At 46.7% G+C, this 24331-nt stretch overlaps 1 protein-coding gene across 1 annotated transcript in view; it reads left to right on the forward strand.

Annotated features, from left to right (window-relative positions):
* Positions 1-19625, forward strand: part of Bbs4 (Bardet-Biedl syndrome 4) — a 38344-nt gene extending 18719 nt beyond the window's left edge. The window contains exons 6-17 of the mRNA XM_019207784.2: positions 77-149; positions 6910-6963; positions 8871-8998; positions 12406-12460; positions 13235-13303; positions 14235-14387; positions 14487-14658; positions 16175-16244; positions 16720-16861; positions 17333-17534; positions 18214-18381; positions 19381-19625. Of these exons, the coding sequence (XP_019063329.1) occupies positions 77-149; positions 6910-6963; positions 8871-8998; positions 12406-12460; positions 13235-13303; positions 14235-14387; positions 14487-14658; positions 16175-16244; positions 16720-16861; positions 17333-17534; positions 18214-18381; positions 19381-19625 (1531 nt within the window). The remainder of the gene's footprint in view (positions 1-76; positions 150-6909; positions 6964-8870; positions 8999-12405; positions 12461-13234; positions 13304-14234; positions 14388-14486; positions 14659-16174; positions 16245-16719; positions 16862-17332; positions 17535-18213; positions 18382-19380) is intronic.
* Positions 19626-24331: the final 4706 nt, after the last annotated feature.

Below are 24331 nucleotides of genomic sequence, written 5' to 3' on the forward strand. Positions count from 1 at the left end.
AGCTGCATAGCCCCCCCCCCCCCGCCGCCAAAAAAGAGAATATTGAGATGCTAATTATGGAAAATGTGTCTTTCAGATTTCTTTTGGGAAAACATAAGGCTGCCATCGAAGTATACAGCGAAGCGGCTAGACTCAACCAGAAAGATTGGGTGAGTGGGGAGGACTTCCCTTCAATTTTTTTTTTTTTTTTGGTACTGGATCCAACTCTGGACTATGTGTTTGTGTGGCGGGTGTAGTACCACCAAGCTAAATCCCTGGCCCTCCTTCTATCTTTTAGGAAGCATGTTAATGGTTCAGTTCTAAAAAGAGCAATCCTGTTGTTATTACAGAATTCTTACATGCCAAAATATCTGTATTTTCACACTTTTTATCACTGAAGTTCCAAACCATCATCAGTAGGTGGCTCGTTTAATTTTTCCCCAATCTGCTTGACATTGTTGGCTATTTCACTCTGAAAACTCTGCCTGTCCTTGGGTGAGAATTTTCCTGGAGTGCCTTTTTGATTTTTTTCTCCCCTCCATTAGCTCAGGGTGGTATTTGTTTATTCATTCATTCACTTATTCCTTCTGTCTCAACCCCCTAAGAGCTGGGACTCAGGCATGTGTATGTCAGTTGGAAAGTGTGTGTAATTGCAACAGATAATTGTGTAGTTGCACATTGGCTGTACAAGCTAGGGATTTATTGTTTTCCTGCGTGAAACAAAAAGTCCTGCTAAATAGTTTCTGGTTGACTTGGTTTTCCTAGAACATGAAGAAAGAGGCTTTTTCCTCATGGTTGCAAGATGGCTGCTGTAGCTCTAACAACACATCTGTATTCCTAAGGAGAAAGAGAAAGCAACAAGGAATAAAGGGGACACTACCTATATTAGGAAAGCACAGGTATCCTAGAAGTTTTCAACAGACTTCCACTTACATCAGATCAGCTGCCCCTGTGTAAGGAAGGTTGGAAAACACAGATTTTAATCTGGGCTATTGCCACTTAAGACAGAATTAGTGTTCTTTTAGCAAGGAAGAGAGGTGAGTGGCATTAGGGGGGTAACTAGCAGTGTCTGCTCTACTCTTTGCTACTTTCTAGGTATGATAGAATAGTCTGTATTCATTCCCCATTTCTCATAACTCATTTTTTTAATTTGTTTTGAGACAAGGTCTCACTGTGTAGTCCAGGCTGGCCTTAAACTTATGGCAGTTCTGCCTCAGCCCTCTGAATGGAAATTTCATTTTCTTTCTCTTTTTTTTTCTTTTTGAGATGAGGTCTTGCGGTGTAGTCCAGGCTGGTCTCTGGCCCTCCTCCTGCATCAGCCCTTGAACGCTGGGATTATAGGTGTGTGCCACGACCCCTGGCTTCATGACTCCGTTCTATCTCCTTGTCTTACTTTGTACATTTGGGACACCTCCTCGGTCTCCCAGATGACAATTTTCAAAGCTATGTATAGAATGTTGTTTAGCCTGTCTATTCAATTTCCTTTTACTCTTTATTTTGGTGAGAAGATTGAACCTAAGGCCTTCTTACTGGGCTTCCCCAGCCCCCACTCTTTTATTTCCAATTTAGGGTCTTGATGTAAGTCACCCAGTGCCCAGGCTGGGCTTGAATTGGTGATCCTCCTGCCTCAGCCTTCCAGAGTGCTGGGATTACAGGTGTGCATCCACCATGCCCATCTCTATTCATTTTTTATTTTGGTACTGTAGTTTTGTTTTGTTTGAGACAACTTGTAATTCCTGGCCTCAAACTCATGGCAGTTCCCCTGTGTCAGCCTCCTGAGGGCTGGGATTTCAGGCATGTTCATTCCACTATGCCTGGCCAGTAACTGTATTTTTTTTGGTGTGTGCGTGTACCAGGGATCAAACTCAGGACCTTGTACTGGCAAGGTAGGCACAATGCCACTGAGCTAAATCCCCCCCAGTAACTGTATTTAAAATTTCTTGTTGATTTTTTGTTTGTTTGTTTTGTTTGTGTTTTGGTTTTTTGAGACAGGGTCTCACTATGTAGTTGAGACTGATCTGGAATTCACTATGTAGCCCAGGCTGGTCTTGAACTCATGGCAATCCTCCTGCCTCAGCCTCCCGAGTTCTGGGATTATAGGCGTGTGCCACCATGCCTGGCCATTGTTGGTTTTTTGTTTTGGTACCAGGGGATTGAATTCAGGACCTTGTGATTGCGAAGCAGGCATAGTGCTACTGAGCTAAATGCTCGGCTGTATTTTTAATTTCTGAGAACTTTGTCTTTTCTTGTAATACCCTTTCCAGCTTTCCCCATCTGCTCTTCTAACTGAAACAAAATAACTGTCACACAGTAGGTTTTGGTATTTGTTGAAATTCCCTGAAGATTCCCAGATGATGCTACCTCCAGAGTCTTAATATTAGCTACACTTCTTAAAGTTGATTCTTTAGGGGCCGGGGATTTAGCTCAGTGGTGGCACACCTGCCTCACAAGTACAAGATCCTGAATTTGATCCCTGCTACCAGGAAAAAAAAAAGTTAATTCTTTAAATTCTGTTCTGCTTCCCAGAACTCTTTCTTTTCCTCTCTGTGTTTCTTTTCTGTTTTGGCCACTAGGGATTGAACTCAGGGCCCTGGCCATGCTGGGCACGCACTCTGACAAGCTGCATCTCCAGCCCTTTTACTTTGTATTTTTAGTTGGGCTTTTTATAAGTTGCCTTGGCTTGCCTTGAACTTGCAAACTTCCTCCCTCAGCCTTCTAAGTAGCTGAGATCACATGTGCCAGGCGTCAGTTCTTTTTCACACTGTTGGGTTTTTTCCAAGATTTGAGCATTGTTGGGGAGCATTCATATCTGTGAGAGGACCAGATCGATTCCTGGCCTCTGCGGTTCTTGTGGCTGTGTGTTGAGTGTGTCAGTCCTGTGCCTGCTGCAGGAGTGAAGAGGAGCTGTCTGAGTCGTTATGCTGTGGAGTTACAGCTGACCGCGAAAGTGAGACAAAGTAGAGCTGGGGATGCAGCTTGGAATGGTCCTGGGTTCTGCATGCGTGCATACACAGACAGACATAAGAGAAGAGGTATAATTCAGTGACTTTGTCATTCAGTAGTCGTTTCCACAGTGACCGCGTGCGCGCACTGGACCTGCTTTGTGCTCTGGAGGCGGCTCGGTGCACTGTGGGCTCAGCGCTCCGAAAGGGAGAGACTGGAGGGAGAGGAGTGAGCTCTGAGAGCGGGGATGGCTGCGCAGGAAGTGTGGGGTGTGGGGGGACATGGCAGTTGCAGCGTGTGCAGTGCACAGAGAGATCGGAGGCCCCGGTACTCTGGGCCCGAGGTGTCCAGTTGGGAGTCCGCAGTGTGGAGAGGGCAGCGGAAACTGGGAGGCTGGATAGCGTCGCTGTGAGCTGAGGGTGAGACCCTGGAGCCCGGATGAGTTAGAGGAGCCCAGTAGAAGCCCAGGGCAGCAAGGACTCGGCCAGGCTCTGCACTTCCCGCAGCTGCTGCCTGCTGAAGGCTCTGCTGTCTCTGCCTGCGCCTGTGAGCCTCAGGGGCACCTGTGGTGAGCTCGGCCGGCCTGCTGCTGTACTCTGGTCAGTAGCCGGCCACAGCAGGGCCCTGCGAATTCCGCCAGCCCTTCCTTGGTTTTTGCAACAACTCTATAAAGAGGGAGCATTTTTCATTGCTGACTGATGAGCCAGGAGGCTGAGGCTTTGGGAGATGGAAGGATGTGCGAAGGCAGGCCAGAGCCAGAAGGAAGCCGGCCTGGAATGTAGGTTTGCGCACTTGAGCCTGTGATCGCGCCACTGCTGCTTGTGCTGTCTGTTTAAGGCACATTGCTGCTGCCTTCTCATGTCCCATCTGCTGCGAATGATGCAAAACACACTCAAGAGGAGAGAGGCCAAGTTCCTCCCACCCCACGACACATTCTCCCAGCACAGTGAAGCAGGAGGGACACATGTTTCTGGGGAGTCCACAACTGAGGTCCCTGTGCTTTGTCATATGGACATGATTTGACTGCAATTTAAGAAAAGTAATATTTATTTATATATTTATTTAAAAAAGGGAACCAAGATAATTCAGTGGAGAAAGAATAGTCTAAAATGTTCGGTAACTGTGTGGGTACAACTGGATATCAACATGCAAACAGGGCCGGGGATTTAGCTCAGTGGTTCCGCCGCCTGCCTTGCAAGCGCAGTGACCTGAGTTCAATCCCTTGTACCAAAACAAAACAAACGTGCAAACAAATGATGTTCGGTCCCTGTCTTGAGTCATATACCAAAAAGGAACTGAAGTTGAAGTGTAGACCTAAGTGTAAGGAATGAAACTATAAACTCAGAAGAAAACAGACTTAAATCTAAATTGTGTGACCTCGAGTTAATAAAAGAATTCTCACCCATAATGCAAAAGCAAACACCAAAAGTTAAACACCTAAGTTAAATTTCATAAAAATTTAAGACATTTGCATCTTAAAGGACACTCTCAAGAAAATGAAGACAGCCCATAGCACAAAGAAAACATTTGCAAGTCTTAAACCTGATAAGGGACTTATATACACAGTATATAAAGAACTCACAAGTCCATAATAAACAATATAACTCAGTGTTTAAAATGGTGAATGTTACGGAGGAACCGTGAATGCCTTTTGTTAAGGGAAGAAAGTGAATCACAGAAGTCATTTCATTTACAGGAAATGTAACCCCATGGAGGGAATCCTTGGCTGGGGAAGGTGGAAATAGGAACACCTCCATGTGGGTACAAGATTTCTTTGTGGGGTGCCAGGGGACCCCTCCTTCTCCACACTTCCAGCACACTGATCGCCTTGCTGTCCAGCGACCTCACACCTTTGGGGCTGTCCACGGACTCCTCCCTCCCCTAGATGATCTTCTCCATCATCTGCATGGCTGATTCCTTGTCTTTCACATCTCAGCTTAAAAATCATCCCCTTTGTGGTTCCCCTTTGACTGTCCGATCTAAAGTAGCTACCTGGTCACTTGGCTAATTGCTCATTCCTTATATATCATTTATATCATTTATTCATTTAATCCACTCTTTCAAAATTAAGGGTGCTTCTTATAAGCCAAGTACTTATGAGATTATAGGAATGACCAAGGGACAAAATTTCTGCCTTCCTGTAATGGTATAAATTGGTGGAGAGGGTGTTTATTTATTTATTTTGAGACAAGGTCTCACTGTGTAGTTCAGGCTGGCCTTGAACTCACTATATAGCCCAGGCTGACCTTGAACTCGGTGATCCTTCTGCCTCAGCCTCCTGAGTGCTGCTGGGATTACAGGTGTGTGCCACCATGCCCTGTAAGAAAAGTAATTTTTAAACCCATGGGATATTTATGAACAGTTGGAACATCTGAACATAATTGAATACTATGTGATATAAAGCAGTTACTAATCTTTTCAGGTGTGATAATGGTATTGTAGTTAGCTTTTTTCTTAAAGACTCTGCATGACTAAGGCAGGAGGATCACAGGTTTGAGCCTAGACCAGACAACTTAGTGAGACCTAATCTCAAAGGCTGGTGACAGGGATGTAGCTCAGTGTGAAGGCACTGAGTTCAGTCCTCAGTGCCACACACACAAAAGCAGGAGTAGATGCAATACGAAGCAAAGAGTTGTTGAGACAGGGTGATGAGTTTGTGGTGATTTTACACATGGTTAGAATATAAAACAGGCCAAAAATTCCAGTACTTACACTTTCTGTGTTAGGCAAATTACTTAATCTCTCTGAGCTGTCCTTTTCTGTAAGACTTGAACAGTCATGCCTATGTCAGAGATTTGTTGGAAAAATGAAAGTTATACATATGAGAACATCTGGCGCAGCTGTTTAGAACAGGGGCGGCATCAGTGTTGACTGTTTTGTCCTTATTTTAGGAGACTTGGGAAACTGAACTGGTCGTCTCTGGGCTCTGGGGCTGAGTTCTGAGACAGGGTCACATCCCCGTGTCTGCAGGGCGGGCCTGTCTTCCCAGTGCACTGTTCCCACATGCCCTCTCCTCCTCTCAAGCGGCCTTCTGAAAAGGGGATTCGAGGGACTCCACACTCGTAGGGTCAGGGGACAGACAAAAGCTGTTGGCAGCCAAGGTAGTTACTCTGCATGTTTGCTTCATCTTTCCTGTCTGTAGATCAGACAGTAATGGGGATTGAACTCGGGACCTTGTGCTTTTGAGCAGGCGTGGTGCCACTGAGATAAATCCCTGGCCCCCAACTTTTTTTCTTTAAAGAGCAGAAAGTATTTTGAGCTTCGCAGCTTCCCACAGACTGTTGGAGCTCCTTAAGTCTGCAGTTTGAGTATCAAAGAGCCACATGAAAACAGCTGATCACAACTGAGTTTCAATACAAGTTCACAGAAAAGGGCAGAGAATGGTTGGTCAATGGGCCAGTTTCCTGACCTCCGCTGCCTTCTAAGGGCGGCCTCCAATGACATATGTCCCATCAGAGCGCCGCCAGATGGCGCTGTCAGTCCCCAAGTCCACATCCACAGCGCCCATTGACTTTCTTCCTTGCTCCAATCCAACTCCAGGGGCCTGGGAGAGAACTGATTGTGTGTCTCCCGAGCAAGACAGGCAGGCAGCAAGACAGGCAGACAGGGTTTCCTTAAGGTTGAAGCAGGGGCTGTGGATCGTGTCTTGTGAGAATGGCACAAAGGAAGTGGGCGGGGGCAGCTTTTGGAGAGATGAAAGTCGGGAGATAGGTTGGATATGCACTCTTCGAGAGCCACAGATCAGGAAGGTCGCCTGTTTAGTCTGCTATTTTTTCCCATCTATATTAAAAAATATATATAATAAATATATTAAAAATATTCACTTTATAGAATTAGATATGGTTGGGTGTGAACTCCAGTTTAAAAAACCCCCAGCTACAGTGCATGTTGAAAAGTTCACCCTTTGCCATGCAGTAACAGCCTCTGATGGCTGGTCTGCGCCTCCTGCAGAATTGCACCTGAGCTGCTGCCTTTGTTCTGCCGTAGGAGATCTGCCATAACCTAGGGGTGTGCTACATGTACCTGAAGCAGTTCAGCAAGGTAAGTAGTCGACAGCAGGGCGTTTCTCTGAGGATGCCCTGTTCCAGAGATACAGGTGCGCCATTCATGTTGTTATTCTAGTGCTTGTAGACCTTTTTGATGCTGTATTCTAGTGCTTGTAGAGCTTTTTGGAAGTGAAAAAAATGCCTTCTACTCCTGTTCCCATTTTTTCCTTTTTCTTTTATGGTGCAAAGGATTGAACCTAGGGATTGCATCTGCTCTCCAAGAGTTCTGCCCCAAGGAACCCCTTACTGCTTTAAATTTTTTTCTCCTTTTTTTAAGACTTGGTTTCACTAAGTTGCCCAGGCTGGTGTTAAACTTGAAACCTTCCTGCCTTAGCCTCATTTTAATTCATTCTCACTTGCCACTGCTCATCTTTTTTCTCCCCCACTTGCTTCTGATAAAAAAATGGAAAATTTTAGAAATATTAGTCCAATTGCTTTCTCTTTTCTATAGTTTGTTTCTAGCAAATGTTCAATAAGTATCAGAAAGTGGAATCTTAAATTGAAAAGGTGTAATCACAACTATATGATATGCTATGAAAAGTTTTTGTTTTATATGAAAGAAAACACAGTAGAGTACAGTGGCTGTACTAATAACCAAATAAGAGAATAAAAATAGTTAATACACTGTTTTTTTTTTTTTTTTTTTTTTTTTTTTTGGTACTGGGGATTAAACTCAGGACCTTGCACTTGCGAGGCAGGCAGCAGCACCCCTGAGCTAAATCCCCCACCCTCTTGTATCATTATCTTTGAGTATAAGACATAGACCAAAAAGATTCTTACAAAGAAACAGAACTTTCTTTACAACAAACTAAGATAAACTAAGAGTATAAATAAAATACCTTAGCATATATTTTAAGATATTTTTGAAACAATGGAATATGTAATTTGGGAAATTATTTCAAGCTCTCCCTATCTTCTATTATGCTCTTTAGTTGTGTGTATGTATATATTTTATGTGCGTTTCTCATATAAGAGAAATCATGCAAAATTTAAGCTACGTGTCTGGTTTATTTCATTTAACATTATGTTCTCAAGTTGCAGCCATTTCCCTATGAGTTTCTCAAGTTTAACTTTTTTTTTTGGTACCAGGGATCAAACTTGGGTCCTCGCACTTGCAAGGCAGGTGGCGGAACCACTGAGCTAATTCCCTGGCCCTTTCAAGCTATCTTTGTGACGGCATAGTATCCCATTGTGCTTAAATACCACATTTTCCTTATTTGCCTGTTGATGGGCATCTGTGCTGATGGGCATATATGCTATAGATCTATCTTTTATCAGTAGTGCTGCTATAAACATGGATATGCATATATCCCTGGACTACAATGATTTTAACTCTTGGGAAGATACCTAGAAAAGGGATAGCTGGAATTTCTATGTTTTGTTTTTTGAGGACTCTCCACACTGATTTCTGTAGTGGCTATACTAGTTCATATTCTTGTCAACAGTGTAGAAGGGTTCCTTTTCCCCACATCCTTGCTGGCATTTGTTACTAGATTTTTTTTTTTTTGTACCAGGGATTGAACTTGGGTCCTTGTACTTGTGAGGCAGATGCTGGAACCACTGAGCCAAACCCCCAGCCCTGTTATTAGATTTTTTGATGATACCCACTCTTTCTAGGGTAAGATGCAGTCTCAGTGTAGGTTTAATTTGCCTGGAAAGTGATGATGAGCATTTCTTCATGTGTTTGCTGGCCATTTGTACTTCTGAGAAATGTCTGTTCATTTCAGTTACCCATTTTTGATTGAGCCTTTTATTTGGGGGAAGAATCTAATTTCTGAGTTCTTTACATATTTTCTTGGCGTCGGGTGGTGGTATGATTTGCTGAATGCAGGGTCCTTCCAGGAAAGCCATGGTCCTTCTGGGGCAGTGACTTGGTTCCCTTTCCTCCGTCACACTTGTCAGGCACAGGACCAGCTGCGCAGTGCGCTCCAGCTGAACAGGCACGACCTGACCTACATCATGCTGGGGAAGATCCACCTGCTAGAGGGCAACACGGACAAGGCCATCGAAATCTACAGGAAAGCAATCGAGTAAGGGTCTGTTTGCTTGTTTAGAGCAGCAAAAACAACACAGAGTAGGTATGTGAACTCCCAGCCCAAGAGAAAACACTGTGAGTGATTAGTTGCATGAGTGAGATAAAAGCTAAGGCTTAGCTTTCAGGCTCCAGTGAATGGAATCACTTCTTTCTCACCTGCGAGACACGGCTGCCAGTGATTCCTTACAGGTACTGCAGTGTCCATGCTCCGGGTGATGGTGAGGGCGGGAGCACCGGGGCTAACCAGGGAATAAGCGTCTGGAAGCGAGCTGTAAATGACGTGGCTCCTGCTCACATTTCTTGCTTCAGAATTAGTCAGGAGACAGCACATAGCGGTAAGAGAAAAGGGCAGACGTGTACTGGGCATGATCTGGAGGGCAGGTCGTGCCATGTTGGTTTCATACTGAGGACAGATCTTGTATTTGCAGAGATCCTGTTAGGGACAGAGCTCTCCTGCCTCAGCAATGAACATCTGTCCCCATCATCCTGAGGCCAGTGCCTTGGTGGTTTTGGTGCTGGGCCTTGAACCCAGGGCCTTGCACATGCTAAGCACACTTACCGCTGGCATATGCCTGTGGCCCCAATGTTTTCTTTTTTTCTTTGTCTCTCTGTTTATTTTTAGTACTGGGAATTGAACCTAGGACAGTCACACTGAGCTATGTCCCTACCCTTTAAAAAATGTTTGTTTTTTTAATTTGGGACAGAATCTCATTGTGTCACTAAATTATCTATCTGGGCTTCAGTTTGGCAATCCTCCTGCTTCTGGGATTACAGACATGCACCATTATACCAGTACATTTTCTTTTCGGTTTTTTGAGACAGGGTCTCACTATGTAGTTGAGACTGACCTGGAACTATGTAGGCTCAGGCTGGTCTTGAACTCACAGCGATCCTCCTGCCTCAGCCTCCCGAGTGCTAGAATTATAGGCATGCGCCACCATGCCTGGCAGTACATATTCTTTTTAAAAACACTGCTAGGGTAGTACAGACCCCTGCTGCCAGTGTACCTGACTGGTTTTCTTGCAATGGAGTTCCAGGTTTCTTCCCTGGGGGCACATGTAATTCTGTCCATGCTTTATAACGTCTTCTTTCTTTTAATTAAGCAGGGCAGCTGTAACAGGATGTTCTCAGTCTTATTTGTTAGGTCAATTTATAAGATGGCTGGTCAAGGGCCAGGGATTTAGCACAGTTGATCTGCCGCCTGCCTTGCAAGCACAAGGTCCCGAGTTTGATCCCTGGTACCAAAAACAAACAAAAAAAACCCAAAACAAACTTGTTAATCTGTGTGGCTTAGAGTGAAGGCACTAGTTTAATTACTGCTGTGTTCCACATTTAAAAAAACACTTCTTAAGAGCCAGGGATTTAGCTTAGTGGTTCTGTTGCCTGCCTTGCAAGCGCAAGAACCCGAGTTCGATCCCCAGTACCAAAAAAAAGAAGGAAAATTAAAAAACCAGTTCCTATAGCTGGGCATGGTGGTGCACACCTGTTAATCCTAGCACTCAGGAGGCTGAGGCAATGCAGGAAGAATGCTGTGTGTTCCACACCAGCCTGGGCTACATAGTGAGTTCCAGGTCAGTCTCAACTACATGGTAAGACCCGGTCTCAGCTGCCCCCCACCCCCCAAAAAGATGGCTGGTTGGTAGTTCAGGGTCTCTTATTCTTGAAAATTAGATTCTGAACTAGGTTTAGATTTCTATTATTAATAACTTCTGTTTTCTACCACAGAAGTACATTTTCTGATTGTATCAATTACCACACTACTTTCTGCATTTTCTTCAGTTACACTTTGCATCTAAAAAATCAGAAAAACCTTTTGGTTCAGTAAATTACCAGAGACTTTTTGGCCAGGTGTGGTGGTATGTACCCGTGATCCCAGCACTCAGAAGGCTGAGGCAGGAGAATCACTTGAGTTTGAGCCCAGCCTGAACTACAAAGTGAGGCCCTGTCTCTAAAAACAAAACACACAAAAAAGCTTTTGTTGTCCAAGGCTAAGTTTCCCTGGACGAGGAGCCATATAACTGGTTAGGGACGTCTGGGGTGCTGGTAGCTCAGATTCTTAGTGCTGCCATCTGGAAATTGGCAGTTTGCGGTAAGAGCACATGGACCCCGAGGTGGACATCTGTCCAGTGACTGCTTAAAGGTGCACAGGTAACAGCTGAGGTTGTGGAGTCCATCGTGTGGGGACAGATGCTGCCATCTTCTGTGGTCCCAGGCTGGAGTGACCGGCCTGGACATTCATGCAGGCAGGAGGTGCAAGACAGACTCGGCTTCCCGGGGAAGGCTTTGCTTGGCCAGGTCAGGCAGCTCTGGCTCTGGGTCGCTGACTGGCGCCCTCTGTCAACTCCTGAAGGGCAGGAGTCATGCTGCATGCCCTGGGCATTCTGTTTGATGACCCTGTAGCCTTCCCCAGGGATCATTATCACGGGGGTTGAGGAGGGAATGATGTTTTCCTGAAGTTGCTGTTTACTCCTGAGGGCCGCTTTGTTCCTGTGGTTGCTATGTGTAGTTTGGCTGTTTAGCATGACTCTTGTTTAATTTGAAAAGTGCAGCATCAGGGGCCTTGTGGGCCTAAGTTACACGGAAAATTGTGCTGTGTGGTATCATGAGCAGTGCAACCAGAAAAAAGAAACCCCCAGTGAGACTCGCTTAAGCCATGGGTCTGGGCGCACTCGGTTGTAAAGCTTGGTTCTCACCTGCATAATCAAGGCTGTCACTTAGCAAATTCCACATGTTTGTTATTAGGATATTGGCCCTGAGAAAGGAATTTGGATTGTAAGTCCTTTTTTTCCCCTCTGTTGAGCCTTGCTATAGCCAGGGTTGTGGTGATCTGCTTTTTAAATTTGCAGTCCTGGGGATTGAACCCAGGACCTTTGCACCGAGCTGCACGACATGCCCAGCCATTAAAAAGAAATTTAAAAAAATTATTTTCTAGACAAGAGTCTCACTGAGTTGCCTAGACTGGGCTTGAACCTGTGATTCTCCTGCCTCTGCCACCCAGAGGCTGGGTTTAGATGTGTGTGTCATTGCTCTGGGCTGAAGACAGCCTGCTTTCATAGGAATTTCCTTGGGTGCAGTCTCAGTCCTGTCTGACAGCCTGTGGAGTTGTACTGTACTCGGTGGCTCCTTTCTGCCCCCACCCTGGGGTCGGGCTGGTGACTGACTCCTTGCACGTGTTTTCAGGCCATCCTGGCGGCAGGCAGCATGATGCAGACACACGGGGACTTCGATGTTGCCCTCACCAAGTACAGAGTTGTAGCCTGTGCTGTCCCAGAAAGTCCTCCTCTCTGGAATAACATTGGAATGTGTTTCTTTGGCAAGAAGAAACAGGTGTTACAGGAGAGCCACGAGCCATGTGTGGGTCTTTTTCTCACCCTGGCCTCCCTCTGAGTGTCTGTGTTTCAGGTTCTCACCGGAAAACACGGAGCTGCTCACAACACTGGGGCTGCTGTACTTACAGGTACGGACACCCTTTCTCCACGCAGGGGTGTTGGGAATGCTCGTGGATTCTGCTGCACCTGGATATTTAATGTATTTTATTGGTGGTCATGGAGCACATGAATCTTACTCTGTATTTGAGTCTTTGCTAAAGGAGTTCACTTGCTTCACTTAAATCAGGAGAACTCTGTTATAGCCTTTTTGCAATTATGATTTGTATTCACCAGGAAGCGGGCACAGAAAATGCTCTGGTCTGGGGGTGCAGAACTGGAAGTGAGCACTCACTGGGCCTGGGGCACATGCTGTTTCTTCCTTCCTCCCTCCACCCAGGGTCTTAACAGGAAAACAAGATAGCAAAGTACACTTTGTCCACAGTGGAAAACCTCCGCTATTCTTTGCATTCCTGAGAGCGTATGGTTCTTTCAGCTCTGTTGCTTTTCTACCTCAGCCTGGGACCTGGGCTGGGGTCAAGCAAGGCTGCCCTGCCCGCTTGTTTCCCTGTTGGACTGATTTTCTCCCAGGTCGGCCAGGTGGTAACCCTGATGTCTGTCTGTCTGGCTCCTCTTTAAGAGGAACCTGAGACTGGCCAGCGCATGTCCAGCCAGGGGTCATTAATGTGGAACAAGGCAAAAGCGACAGAAATGGTTTTGGCATATAGCGCTTTGCCCTTGAGGAGACAACAAAATAAGAAAACTGAAAATATGGGGATTTCTGTTCTCTTTAAATGAGCATCTATTCTGTTCAGGATGCAGCTGGCCATCTCCTCCTTTATGTAAATTCTCTGCTTTTTCCCAAGCTTGGAGTTTACCAAAAGGCATTCGAACATCTTGGAAATGCACTGACATATGACCCCACCAACTACAAGGTATGGCGACCTAACCCTGAAAGAAAGAGGGGAGCTTCCTCATGGGGAAACCGAGAAGTGGATTACTATTCCTGTCGCTTGCAGCACTGGGATCAAACTTAGCACCTGGCCCCTGCCAGGCAAGTGTTCTACCACTGAGCTATAACCCAGCCTGAGAAATTAACTTTTTAAAAGAAAAACCGTAATTCAAATGTGGCTCTTCCTAGTCGAAATGTAAATTGTGGTGCCTTGTTCGGTGCCATCCAAGAACACCTGTGTTAACAAGGCTGTGAGCCCCGAAGAAAGCAGAATCATGGTGCTGTGTTGAGATGTCACTTGGGAAACTGGCAGGGCCTCCGCGGCTTGTCAGAGCTGACTGGTAAGGTGACTTGTAGAGGAGCCCCCGTGACTGGAGTCCACAGCTTCTGAGAGATGTGAGTAGGGAGAAGGCAGCCTCTGGGGCTGCGGGGCTGTTTAGCACCACAGATCCAGTTCCACCGAGGGCATCAGGAGCCCTGCTTTACCCCACACCTCCCCTCTCCCTGGACAGCTGAGGGGGCCCAAGGCCGGCACAGCAAGAGTGGGGCCTGGAGTAGAAAATGCAAGTATTTCTGGGGCACTGGGGCCTTTGGTGTGTGTGGAGGGCTGTGGAGGGAAACAAAGGGCGCCTTCCCTGCAGTACTAGCTTCCCTCGCTACTGTAGCAACAGGGAAAAATAAGCTGGGTACAGCCGCTGACCCCAGTACCGTGTCAGGAGGAGCCACAAGCTGGGTCTCGGGGACACCTCTCATGCACGTCTGTCCCCGCTGCAGTGTCTCGGCTGCCTTACCTGCGACTCTGGCAGAGTCTCAGTCCTGTCTGACGGCCTGTGGAGTTGTACTGTACTCGGTGGCTCCTTTCTGCCCCCACCCTGGGGTCGGGCTGGTGACTGACTCCTTGCACGTGTTTTCAGGCCATCCTGGCGGCAGGCAGCATGATGCAGACACACGGGGACTTCGATGTTGCCCTCACCAAGTACAGAGTTGTAGCCTGTGCTGTCCCAGAAAGTCCTCCTCTCTGGAATAACATTGGAATGTGTTTCTTTGGCAAGAAGAAATACGTGGCAGTGAGTGTGCCCTGCCCCTGCTCGTCACGTCATCCCCACGGTGGGTGACGGGATCTGTAGAACTCGTCCTGCTCCCCACTGAGGCCCCTTTTACCACAGGCTATCAGCTGCCTGAAGCGAGCCAACTACCTGGCCCCCTTCGACTGGAAGATACTGTATAACCTGGGCCTCGTCCACCTGACCATGCAGCAGTACGCATCTGCCTTCCACTTCCTGGGTGCGGCAGTCAACTTCCAGCCCAAGCTGGGGGAGCTGTATATGCTCCTGGCCGGTAAGAGGTATAGGGAAGGGGCTCCTCCTTAGGGGAAGAGAGGAGTGAGCACCATAGGCTAATGGCTAGTGCCCCATAGAAGCCATTCCCTGGGAGGCCCTGTAGGGTTCCGGTTTGTGTCCGAGAACTTGAAGCCACAAGAAAGAAAAGATGACAAAAGACCTGCTTATTTTTCACTGGAGGAATTTCACACAGATCCTGCCAGGGTAAATGGAGATCGTCCCTAGTTCAGCTCTTAGCACTCTTTTCTTTTGGCTTTGCTGCGGGGGAGGGGTGCTAGGCCAGTGCTCTCCAGACCCCATTCCACAGACACTGAAGTCAGCCACGTTCCAGAGACTGAGTGTTGGGATGTTAGGCTCTAGGAGGTCCCTGCCTCCACGGCCTACAGCATGTACTTACGAGAGACGTGAGGAATTACTCTTGGTTTTGCTGGGGTTATATAGTTGGTCTATTAATACTGTTTTTGCTACTCTAATAATTGGTATCTGGTAGTTCCAAGTCAAGCTCTAGAGCATGTTATATGGAGTGTGGCTCTATTCTTGAAACTCCATTTATGCCACTCAGCTACTAAAAGTTATCATAAAAATGAGTTAATCAGGCACATACTTTGAATCTTTTAAAAGTACTGACTAGGGCTGGGATTGTAGCTTAGTGGTGGAGCACGTGCCTAGCATGCACAAGACCTTGGGTTTAATCCTCCGCACTGCAAAAAAGAAAAGTGTCAACTAAGTTGACTGGGGAATTGTTTCTCCAAACACTAAACCTACTAAATGGAAACTCAGAAGAGTTTTTAAACGTGGTTTTCTGATCATTGTGGGATGCAGAAGGGACTGAGTGGCTTGAATGCAAAGATAGCCCAGTCCTAATGGGGACACAGAATCGCTGACAGCCTTCACATGGACCCCGCAGGATGCTCTAGGCCTGGGCAGCACAGCTGGCCAAGGCACATGGCTGTGGGGCTTAGTGTCCCTTGCACTCGGCAGGCAGCAGTGTCCAAGGATGTGGTGTGGCTCAATTGGGGAAGGTTGTCAAGGGCCACAGGCCGTGCAGAGGCAGCAGACCCCATCCCTAGCCTGTGTCCTGTCCCTGTTCCTAGAGCTCCTTGAAGGCGCTTTTTGGTGCAGTGCTGCAGGAGACAGGGTGGGCAGGGCCTTTGGAGCAGAGGGTTTCTCCTTGCTTTACAAGGCTTTCAGGAAATACTGATTAAAAATTGGGGAGGTAGCCAAGTGTGGTGGCACACACCTATAATCCCAGCACTCAGGAGGCAGAGCAAGAGGACTGCCATGAGTTCGAGGCCAGCCTGGGCTACATAGTGAGTTCAGGGCCAGCCTGAACTATATACAGTGAGACCCTGTCTCAAAAACAAAAACAAAAAAAAAACTGCAAAAGCAGGAAGCTCAGAAGTTGGCAGCTGACAAGCCAGGGAGAGAGGGCCCAGCTGAGGCACGCAGGAAGAGTTCAGTGGAGTGGTCTCAGGGGGCTGTCTTCTAAGCTGGGCTGTCTGTCTCTGTTGCAGTGGCCTTGACCAACCTGGAAGATACAGAGAATGCCAAGAAAGCCTATGAGGAAGCAGTCCGCCTGGACAAGTGAGCTGCCCAGTGGGGACGGAACCCGGGAGGGCTGGGTGCTGCCTGTGATGGCCCAGCTGCCCTTCACGGCCTGGAAACAACAGGTCCGGCTGTAGAAGGAGCAGGGAAACCCTTTGAGTCCAGTGTTTGGTAATCGGAAGGCCTGTGCTGGCCCAGGCCATGGGTTGCTGGTAAAACTGGAATATTAGACGAGACTCTGGGCTTAGTGTAATGGAAGCCAAATGTTATTTCCAGGAGTTATTCTGTTGGCATCGGCTTCACAGCAGGGTGGCACCCCCTGCCCTTGTGACCTCTGTTGAGGCTAAGGTGTCACACTTGTTACCTGCTTTTCTGGTTAGGCAACTGACTGGTTCTCTCTGGGTCCACATAGCACGTGTTACTGCTGTACGATGGAGAAATCTCTACTTCATCAGTTTCATTTCTCTGTAATAGGAAGGAGCCTAAGTGAGCGTTTGTCGAATCCCTATTGCAGGTGTAACCCTTTAGTAAACCTGAATTATGCCGTGCTGCTGTACAACCAGGGTGACAAGAGGGGTGCTCTTGCCCAGTACCAGGAGATGGAGAAGAAAGTCGGCTTCCTCAAGGACAACAGCTCTCTAGAGTTTGACCCTGAGGTATGTCTTCTTAGCTCCAGGGTCACTAAGCAAACTCTCAATGCGCTTCTTACTCAGCCCCAAATAACCCAAATGCAGAGTTATTATACTGTGGTTCCTTGCAGCATGAATTTGCCAATTAGTTACAGCCTAAGACAAACTTTCCTAGAAGAATATAATAGTAAGGAGATGCAGGCTTCCTGCATTACCTCTTGGTGCTAACGCAGCTTGTGGAGTTGAGGTCTGTCTTCAGAGCTTCCTCCTACTTCCCGAATGCAGACGAGGCAGGGTTTAGTTCCTGCAGCAGACTTGAACTGTTAGGCTTTGAGATGCCGAGCAAGCCTCTTGCCCTCCACTATGGGCAGTCGGTTTCTCAGCTGTTTGAGAATGACTTCCGTCCTCGGATACTAGTACCATCAGATATTCCCAGGAGGAGGAGGGGGTTGTCTCTGCCAATCATGCTTGTGACTTTTCTTCCTCTGCTGCACCAAGATGGTGGAGATGGCTCAGAGGTTGGGAGCTGCTCTCCAGGTTGCGGAGGCTCTGGTCTGGACTAAACCAGTGAAAGAGCCCAAAGCAAAGCACCGGTCCACTTCCACCAGCAAACCTGCTGGTCTCCAGCAGCCTCTGGGCTCCAACCAGGCTCTGGGGCAGGCGATGTCTTCAGCAGCCTCTTACAGGAAGCTCCCCACAGGTAGGAGCCTATGCAGAGCCCCATGGAGACATGCTGAGTGTTGAGCCACTTGTGCCCGCAGAGGTGATAGCTTTGGAGGCGTGTACTCTTCAGACTCATTGTATGGCCAGCTTAGCTAGCACTGGCCAGAGTGGGGCAAGGCTACAGGGTGGCGGGACTGGCACTTGTTTCCCTGGGGCAAGGTGTGTTGCAGATACCGCTACTACTTGGCTTAGTTGTCTGGGCCACTCTCTGCGTCTTTACTGAGTACTTTGTTACTCAGTCCTCGTTTCATTGCTTCGTCATAGGTTGTCACAGCACAGATAATTAGATTTCTTTCAGCCACTCACTGGAGGCAGCTTTGACTGCTGCTTTCTGTCTCAGCTAGGGTTGCCCCTCATAGCTGCTGACACTGTAGACTTGCTCTCCCAGAAACTATGAGGTCTCCTTGTCTTTTTTTTTTTTTTTTTTTTTTTTTTTTTTTTTTTTTTGCGACAAAGCCTCACTATAGAGTTGAGGCTGGCTTGAACTTGCTATGCAGCCTAGGCTGGGCAGTCCTTCTGCCTCAGCCTTCTGAGTGCTGGGATTATAGGCACGAACCACTGTGCACAGTGAGGTTTCCTTTTTTAAATTCAACAGCAAAAATGGTGATCTGTCCTGGAATCATATAATTTAGGGTTTCATCTGTTTCTTGTTACAGGTGGAGGAACAACCCCGCTCACAAAGCCACCATCTCTTCCATTGGAGCCAGAGCCCACTGAGGAAGCAGGTCCAATCAAAGCATCAGAACAAAGAAGAGAGCTGGGCATGGTGGTTCAAGCTTGTCATCCCAGCACTCAGGAGGCTGAGGCAGGAGGATCACCGCTAGTTCCAGGCCAGCCTAGACTATCTAGTGAGTTCAGGGCCAGCCTGCAGTACAAATCAAGACCCTGTCTCAAAAAACTTAAACAGAACAAATAAGAGAAAAATAGGAATAGGTTTTTTTGGGGAAGGCTGCAGCAGATGGAAGACAGTCACACGACCAGGCAGAGTAGAGACTGGTGCCAGAGCATTCAGAGACGATAGAGGGCATGCTGTGATCATGAAGCTCCAAGCCTGTGTAGCCTGCAATGGCGAGGACACAGGGAGAAAACAGCAGACAGCGCCCCTAGGAGGTGGGAACAGGACTTGAGGCTGCATGAGGCTTCTGGAAGGACTTCCTGTCTGGGCTGCCAGCCCCTTCCTTTGGTCAGGGCAGGGCTTCTCGGTAGCCTCGTGATGATGAAACCTTGGTCCAGCTGGGATGACCCTCAGGCTGTGGTATTATCAGTCCAGCAGGCAGACACAAATCTTGGATTAACCCAGTCTAGACAGTCTAAAAGAAATTCCCAAAGGGAATCCAGATCAAGTCTCCATGTTTTCTTTTGCTGAGGCCCAAGTCCAGAGCCGGATCATGGCAGTATAAGTCATAGGTATCAAGGCCTGGCATAACCACCGAGGATTGAAAGCAAATCAGTCTCAGAGGAATTTTGTGTCAGCCGATCTGTGCTACCCCGATGCTCTAATACATCAGCTGTGTGTTCTTCTGAAGATGATGTGTCATTGTTCTTTGGGGAAAGATGCTCAGGTATAAAAGCGAGATCAGGCTGGGGATTTAGCTTAGTGTTTCCAGCGCCTGCCTTGCAAGCTCAAGGTCCAAAATAAAACAAAACAAAAATACAAGAGATCACATTAAACACTTTTTAAAAAACTGACCATTGTCTGCCCTTACCTGTTTCCAAGCCTAGTTTCAGACTGGAGGAGCGTGGAGGTCAGACTCCTGCTCGGTACCAACACAGGCTGAGCAGTAGCAGGGCTGTCTGCTGTGCTGGCTTACACTGCCCTTCAGCACCATGGCTGGAGGGTGGACATGAGCTGTGCGTGAAGTTCTTCACGACCGGGTCTGCTCTGACACCCAGAAGGCAGCCAACCAAGAACACCCCTCTTGGGTCCCCAGATCTGACACATAGCAGGTGCATGATGGACGGGCTTTCGTCCTTAGCAAGTCACTTCTGTGTCAGCGTGGCGGCTGTGCTGTGTGGAATGGGATCAGTTACTAAACCTGGGAAGGTTACTGAACAGGTTTCAGAATGAGAGCGTAAACTCGGAGAGGAGCGGGGAGATGTGAGAGAGGTAAAAGGCTAAAATGGACAGCTGGATGTGGCCTACACCTGCAACTCTAGCACTTGAGAGGCTGAGATGGGAGGCCGGCAAGTTTGAAGCCAGCCTGGGGTACATAGCGAGAACCAGAAAAATCTAAAATCCAAAATTATGGGTTGACTGAATGTGGCAGGTGACTGGAAGAGTTAGAGCACAGGAATATGGGGGCCGAGGGCCCACTGTCCAGTCCTGTTTTAGACATGCCTGTCTGAAATGCTAATCAGTGACATCCTGTGAGACTTGAATAATGATTTTAGGAATGAAATCTGGCTTGAAAGAAAGATTTGGGAGTACTTTGGATAGCTGGAAATCATAGATTTGAAAGGAGTCTCCCAGAGCAAACTAGCAGGAAATTAAGGCAGGGAGTGCTGACGTGGTGGTGCACACCTGCACCCCCAGCACACTGCAAGGTTCAGCCCAGCCTGGGCAACTAGAAAAAAATCTAGGGCTGGAGTATAACTCAGTGCCCTGGCCCTGCATCCAAGCCCCCGGTCCCTAGATGGTAAAAAACCCCAGAGAACCAAAGCAGAAAAGTAAACATTCAAAGGGAGAAACAGAAGAGCCTACGAAGGTGGCAACAGTAGGAGCAAGCATAAAGCAAAAATCAGGACGGTAGCGTTAGTGTTATGGAAGGTCAAGGGAGAAGGGGTTTAGGAGGAATGGTCAGGCTACCGAACACGTCCAATGGGAAGTTACTATTGTTTTATAAAGGTGAGTGCTGAGGCTGGAAGAGGCAAAATGAACTTGCCGTGCCAAGTGCTAGGACCACGATTTGAACCCAGGTCTGGATGCAAACCTCCTCCTCTTCCTGTCACCCAGCAGCGATGCAGCGTTGCTGAGGCTTGGAGACTAAAGAAGAGGAAATTTGGCTACTCTTTCAGAAAGCTTTGAAAAAAAGAAGAGGTTTTCATAGATAGAACTGAATTCATTCCTTTGATCTGAGGACAGAAGAGGGCAGAGGTCCCCTAAGTGAAGTGAAAAGCAGAGAATGCGAGATCAGGGCTGCTTGCCTTCCCTGCATTCGTCAGGGTGACATCTCCCCAGGGTGCACCTGGCACCCAATGACAGCAGTCCGGAAGGGGTGCTTTCCACATCCACCTGGGCTCAGCGCCTTAGGAACTAAGAACGAGGCTGTCCACATCCAGTCCCGTGGACATGGAGAGCTGCAGTTCTTACTGTGGTGAAAAAGTTGCTCTAACTTCTAGTATGGGGCTTGCTCATAGCACAGTTTTTAACAGGAAGGAAAGTGAGACCGAGTTCATAATCAGAGGAAGATGTGTTCAATGGCTTGATCTAGAGGCAGGAAAGCAAAGTATAAATTGGGATTACGATAGTTTCCCTAGTGTGAATAATCTGCAACAATGCATAAGATTCTAATAAGATTACATTAGACATTTAGAAATGGGAAGAAAGGAGCTATGAGGGGAGGAGGGGGTGAGGGGAGGGCAGGGGTAAGGGGAAAAAATGAGAATCAAGACTTCCCATATAGAGGTACATGATCCCAACAATGAATGTAACTGTACTGTATCCCTAAAATGTACCAATAAACTCAATAAAATTAATAAATTAAAAAAAAAATTGGGATTACGGGCCTGTACCACCACATCTAGCTATACCATGTTCTTGGGAAGACTAATACTATTAGAAAAAAAAGTTTCCAAGTGGATCTACAGATTCCTGCCATGATCCCAGTGGTTTCTGGGTAGAAATGCACAAGCTTCTGTGCGTTCTTCTGAAAGTTCTGCGGAAAGATGAAGACCTAGTACATCTAAGGCAACCCTGAACAAAATTACCTCAGGCTTATGGTAATAGTAGTCACATGGCACTGGCGTAAGCCTACACAGATAATAAAACCAGGGTATAAGCAGATTTCACACAGTCACTTGACTTTTTGATAAATGCTCCAAAGCAATGTGATGCAAAATGTCTTCAATAAACAGTGTTGCAACAACTGGACAGCTGTATGGAAAAAACCCTGAGGGGCTTGGGGCAGGAAGACATTGGTAAAAAGTATCAAACCTCAGCCAGGTAGGTGGAATAAATTGAGAAAAGCTATACACAGTGACTATAGTTAAGAGCAGTACATTTTTGGAAACACACCCAAAAGGTCAGCTGATGTCTGTCGGTAAGCTTCATTTAACTATTCTATGATGTATTCAAAAGAACACGTACACAGTGTAGGATTAAGAAGTACAATAAACCTGACCCCAGCCTAACACTATACACACGAAGTAACTCAAGCTGGACACGGTAGCGCACGCCTGTGATTCCCAAACTCAGGAGGCTGAGGCAGGAGGATCACTGTGAGTTTGAGGCCGGCCTGGGCTACATAGTGAGACCCTGTCTCAAAGACAAAAACAGGGCAGGGGATTTAGCTCAGTGTTTCCGGTGCCTATCTAGCAATCACAAGGGCCCGAGTTTGATCTCCGGTACCAAAAAACACGAAAAACAAAAAAGTAACTCAAAATGGATTATAGCCTTACTTGTAAAAGCTAAAGTTACACACTTTCTAGGAGAATATACAGAACTACACAGATCAGAGAGAAAACGCTAGGAAAAATGAGAAGCCACAGACTTGGAGAAGAAAAGAAAATACCCCCAAAAAGAAGCGCATTTAGGATATAACAAAAATTATAGCTTAATAAAAAACCCAAGCAACTAAAGGAAAAAGTGGGCAGAGATTTGGACACTTCACAAAGACACACACAGCTGATAAACGTGTGCAGAAGTGTTATCTGTCACAGGAAATAAAAGCAGAAATTCACTATATAGCCATCCAAATGGCTGAAAGTGAACCCTTTCAACTTAAATGCTGGCAAGAATAAGACACAACCGCAACTGTCACACACCATCGATAAGACCATCAGATGGTCCAACAGCTTTGGGAAAAGGTCTTTCACCAAGAAGTCAAATCTCTAGATTTTTATACTGTCAGAAAACTGACTGTATGTGTATGTGGTTACCGATAACAGCTTTATTCCTAAAAGCATCCAAGTAGAAGCCTCTTATTTACAGTGGAATACTATTTGTTAAAAAAAACCCCCAAAAACCAATGAACTACATGTAACATGGATTAATCTCTAAAACACAATGAGTGAGAGCAGCTTTATACAAAGCACCACATACTGATTTCTATGAATCCCAGAACTGACAGAGCTAATTTATGATGAGAAAATTGGTAACAAGTTAGGGTGAGAGGAGTGGGGACAACTTGGAGGAGCACAGAGGAACGATATGGGTTGCAGAGTCTGTAATGGGCTGGAGAAAAGTAACCATTTGTCAGGACTTACCAAGAGGTACACTTAAAATGCGTGCAGTTTCACTACATGAAATTTTTACCTAGAAAAAGACCAAAAAACAAAACAGTAAATTATTAGCTTTCAAATGACTTAAAACACCTTAAAGAGGACCTAGAAATTGCCTGTTCAACCTAGTAACAACTGCTGATTGCTACACATTGAAATTCTGTGGTTGACCATGCTGAATGCTTTGCACAGCAGTGGCCCACAGGTGCCCACAGGTCCACAGCCCCAAAAGGGCTTGGCACCCCAAGAAAGTGAGGCTGATCAAGGCTAATTTGTCCATGATTGGATGGCACTTGCCATCTCAAAACCTTGCACAGATTTTGGGTTTTCCTGCTGAAGTTACCCTCACCACACTCAAACCTGACAAACTGAGGGACGAAATGCATGAACTCACTTGCTGAGGGTCCTGGTGCGGTGTGTAGTCAGCTGGCTCTTCACCAGGGCCTCCTAACTAGCCTAGCCAGTGCTGTTCTAACTGCTCATCCTCGTATAAAATCACAGGTGGAAACCTCTGCAGCACAGCAATTTAAAGCAAAGGATCAAGAGGCCCAAAGCCCCACCTCTTCAGCTTACTGTGTCTTTGACACCCCGCTGTGGACTCTGGCTTGGAGACAGCTCCAGCTGCGCTCAGCCTACCTGGTGAGAGGTGGCACATTCTGCAGTGAGGTTTGCACACTGGAGTCCTCACACTCTTGGTCAGACATATGTTCCCTGACATCCGACAAACGACCCACTGTACTTACAGCACACGATGCATTTTGATGTTTTGGTGACAGCCACCAATTGGTTTAGCGAGTACTATTAATAGCTCGCGGCTAACTAATAATCTGAAAAAGACCACTCTGGGGGTTGGGACAGTAACTCAGTGGTAGGGAGCCTGCCTGGCATGTCCAAGGCCCTGGGTTTAATCCAGAGCACTGCAAAAAAAAAAAAAAAACCCCACGAAAAACAGAAGAAAAACACAGTGCTTCATACTGACTAAAGCATATTTCTTGAACGGGTCTTTACTGATAAAAGTTAGAGAATTTTTCAGAATACACTCAACTGGGCTGGGGATTTAGCTCAGTGGTTCCGGCGCCTGCCTTGAAAGCACAAAGACCTGAGTTCGATCCCCAGTACGAAAAAAAAAAAAAAAAAAAAAAAAAGAATACACACTCAACTTACAAAAGACCATGAGAACAGCTTAGTATTACTAATAAAGTCTTCAGTTTAAAAGATTTAGAAATGATGGAGCTACTCCAGTTATTAAAACAAATCTTAATCCTTTTTAATAAAAACAGGCTAGAAAGTTGGTTTTAAGTTATTAATGAAACTTGAAGGGAGAAGGGTAAACTG

The sequence above is a fragment of the Fukomys damarensis genome, unplaced genomic scaffold (assembly GCF_012274545.1).
Source record: "Fukomys damarensis isolate Sample0158 unplaced genomic scaffold, DMR_v1.0_HiC HiC_scaffold_25, whole genome shotgun sequence".
In the NCBI taxonomy this organism is placed as follows: domain Eukaryota; kingdom Metazoa; phylum Chordata; class Mammalia; order Rodentia; family Bathyergidae; genus Fukomys; species Fukomys damarensis.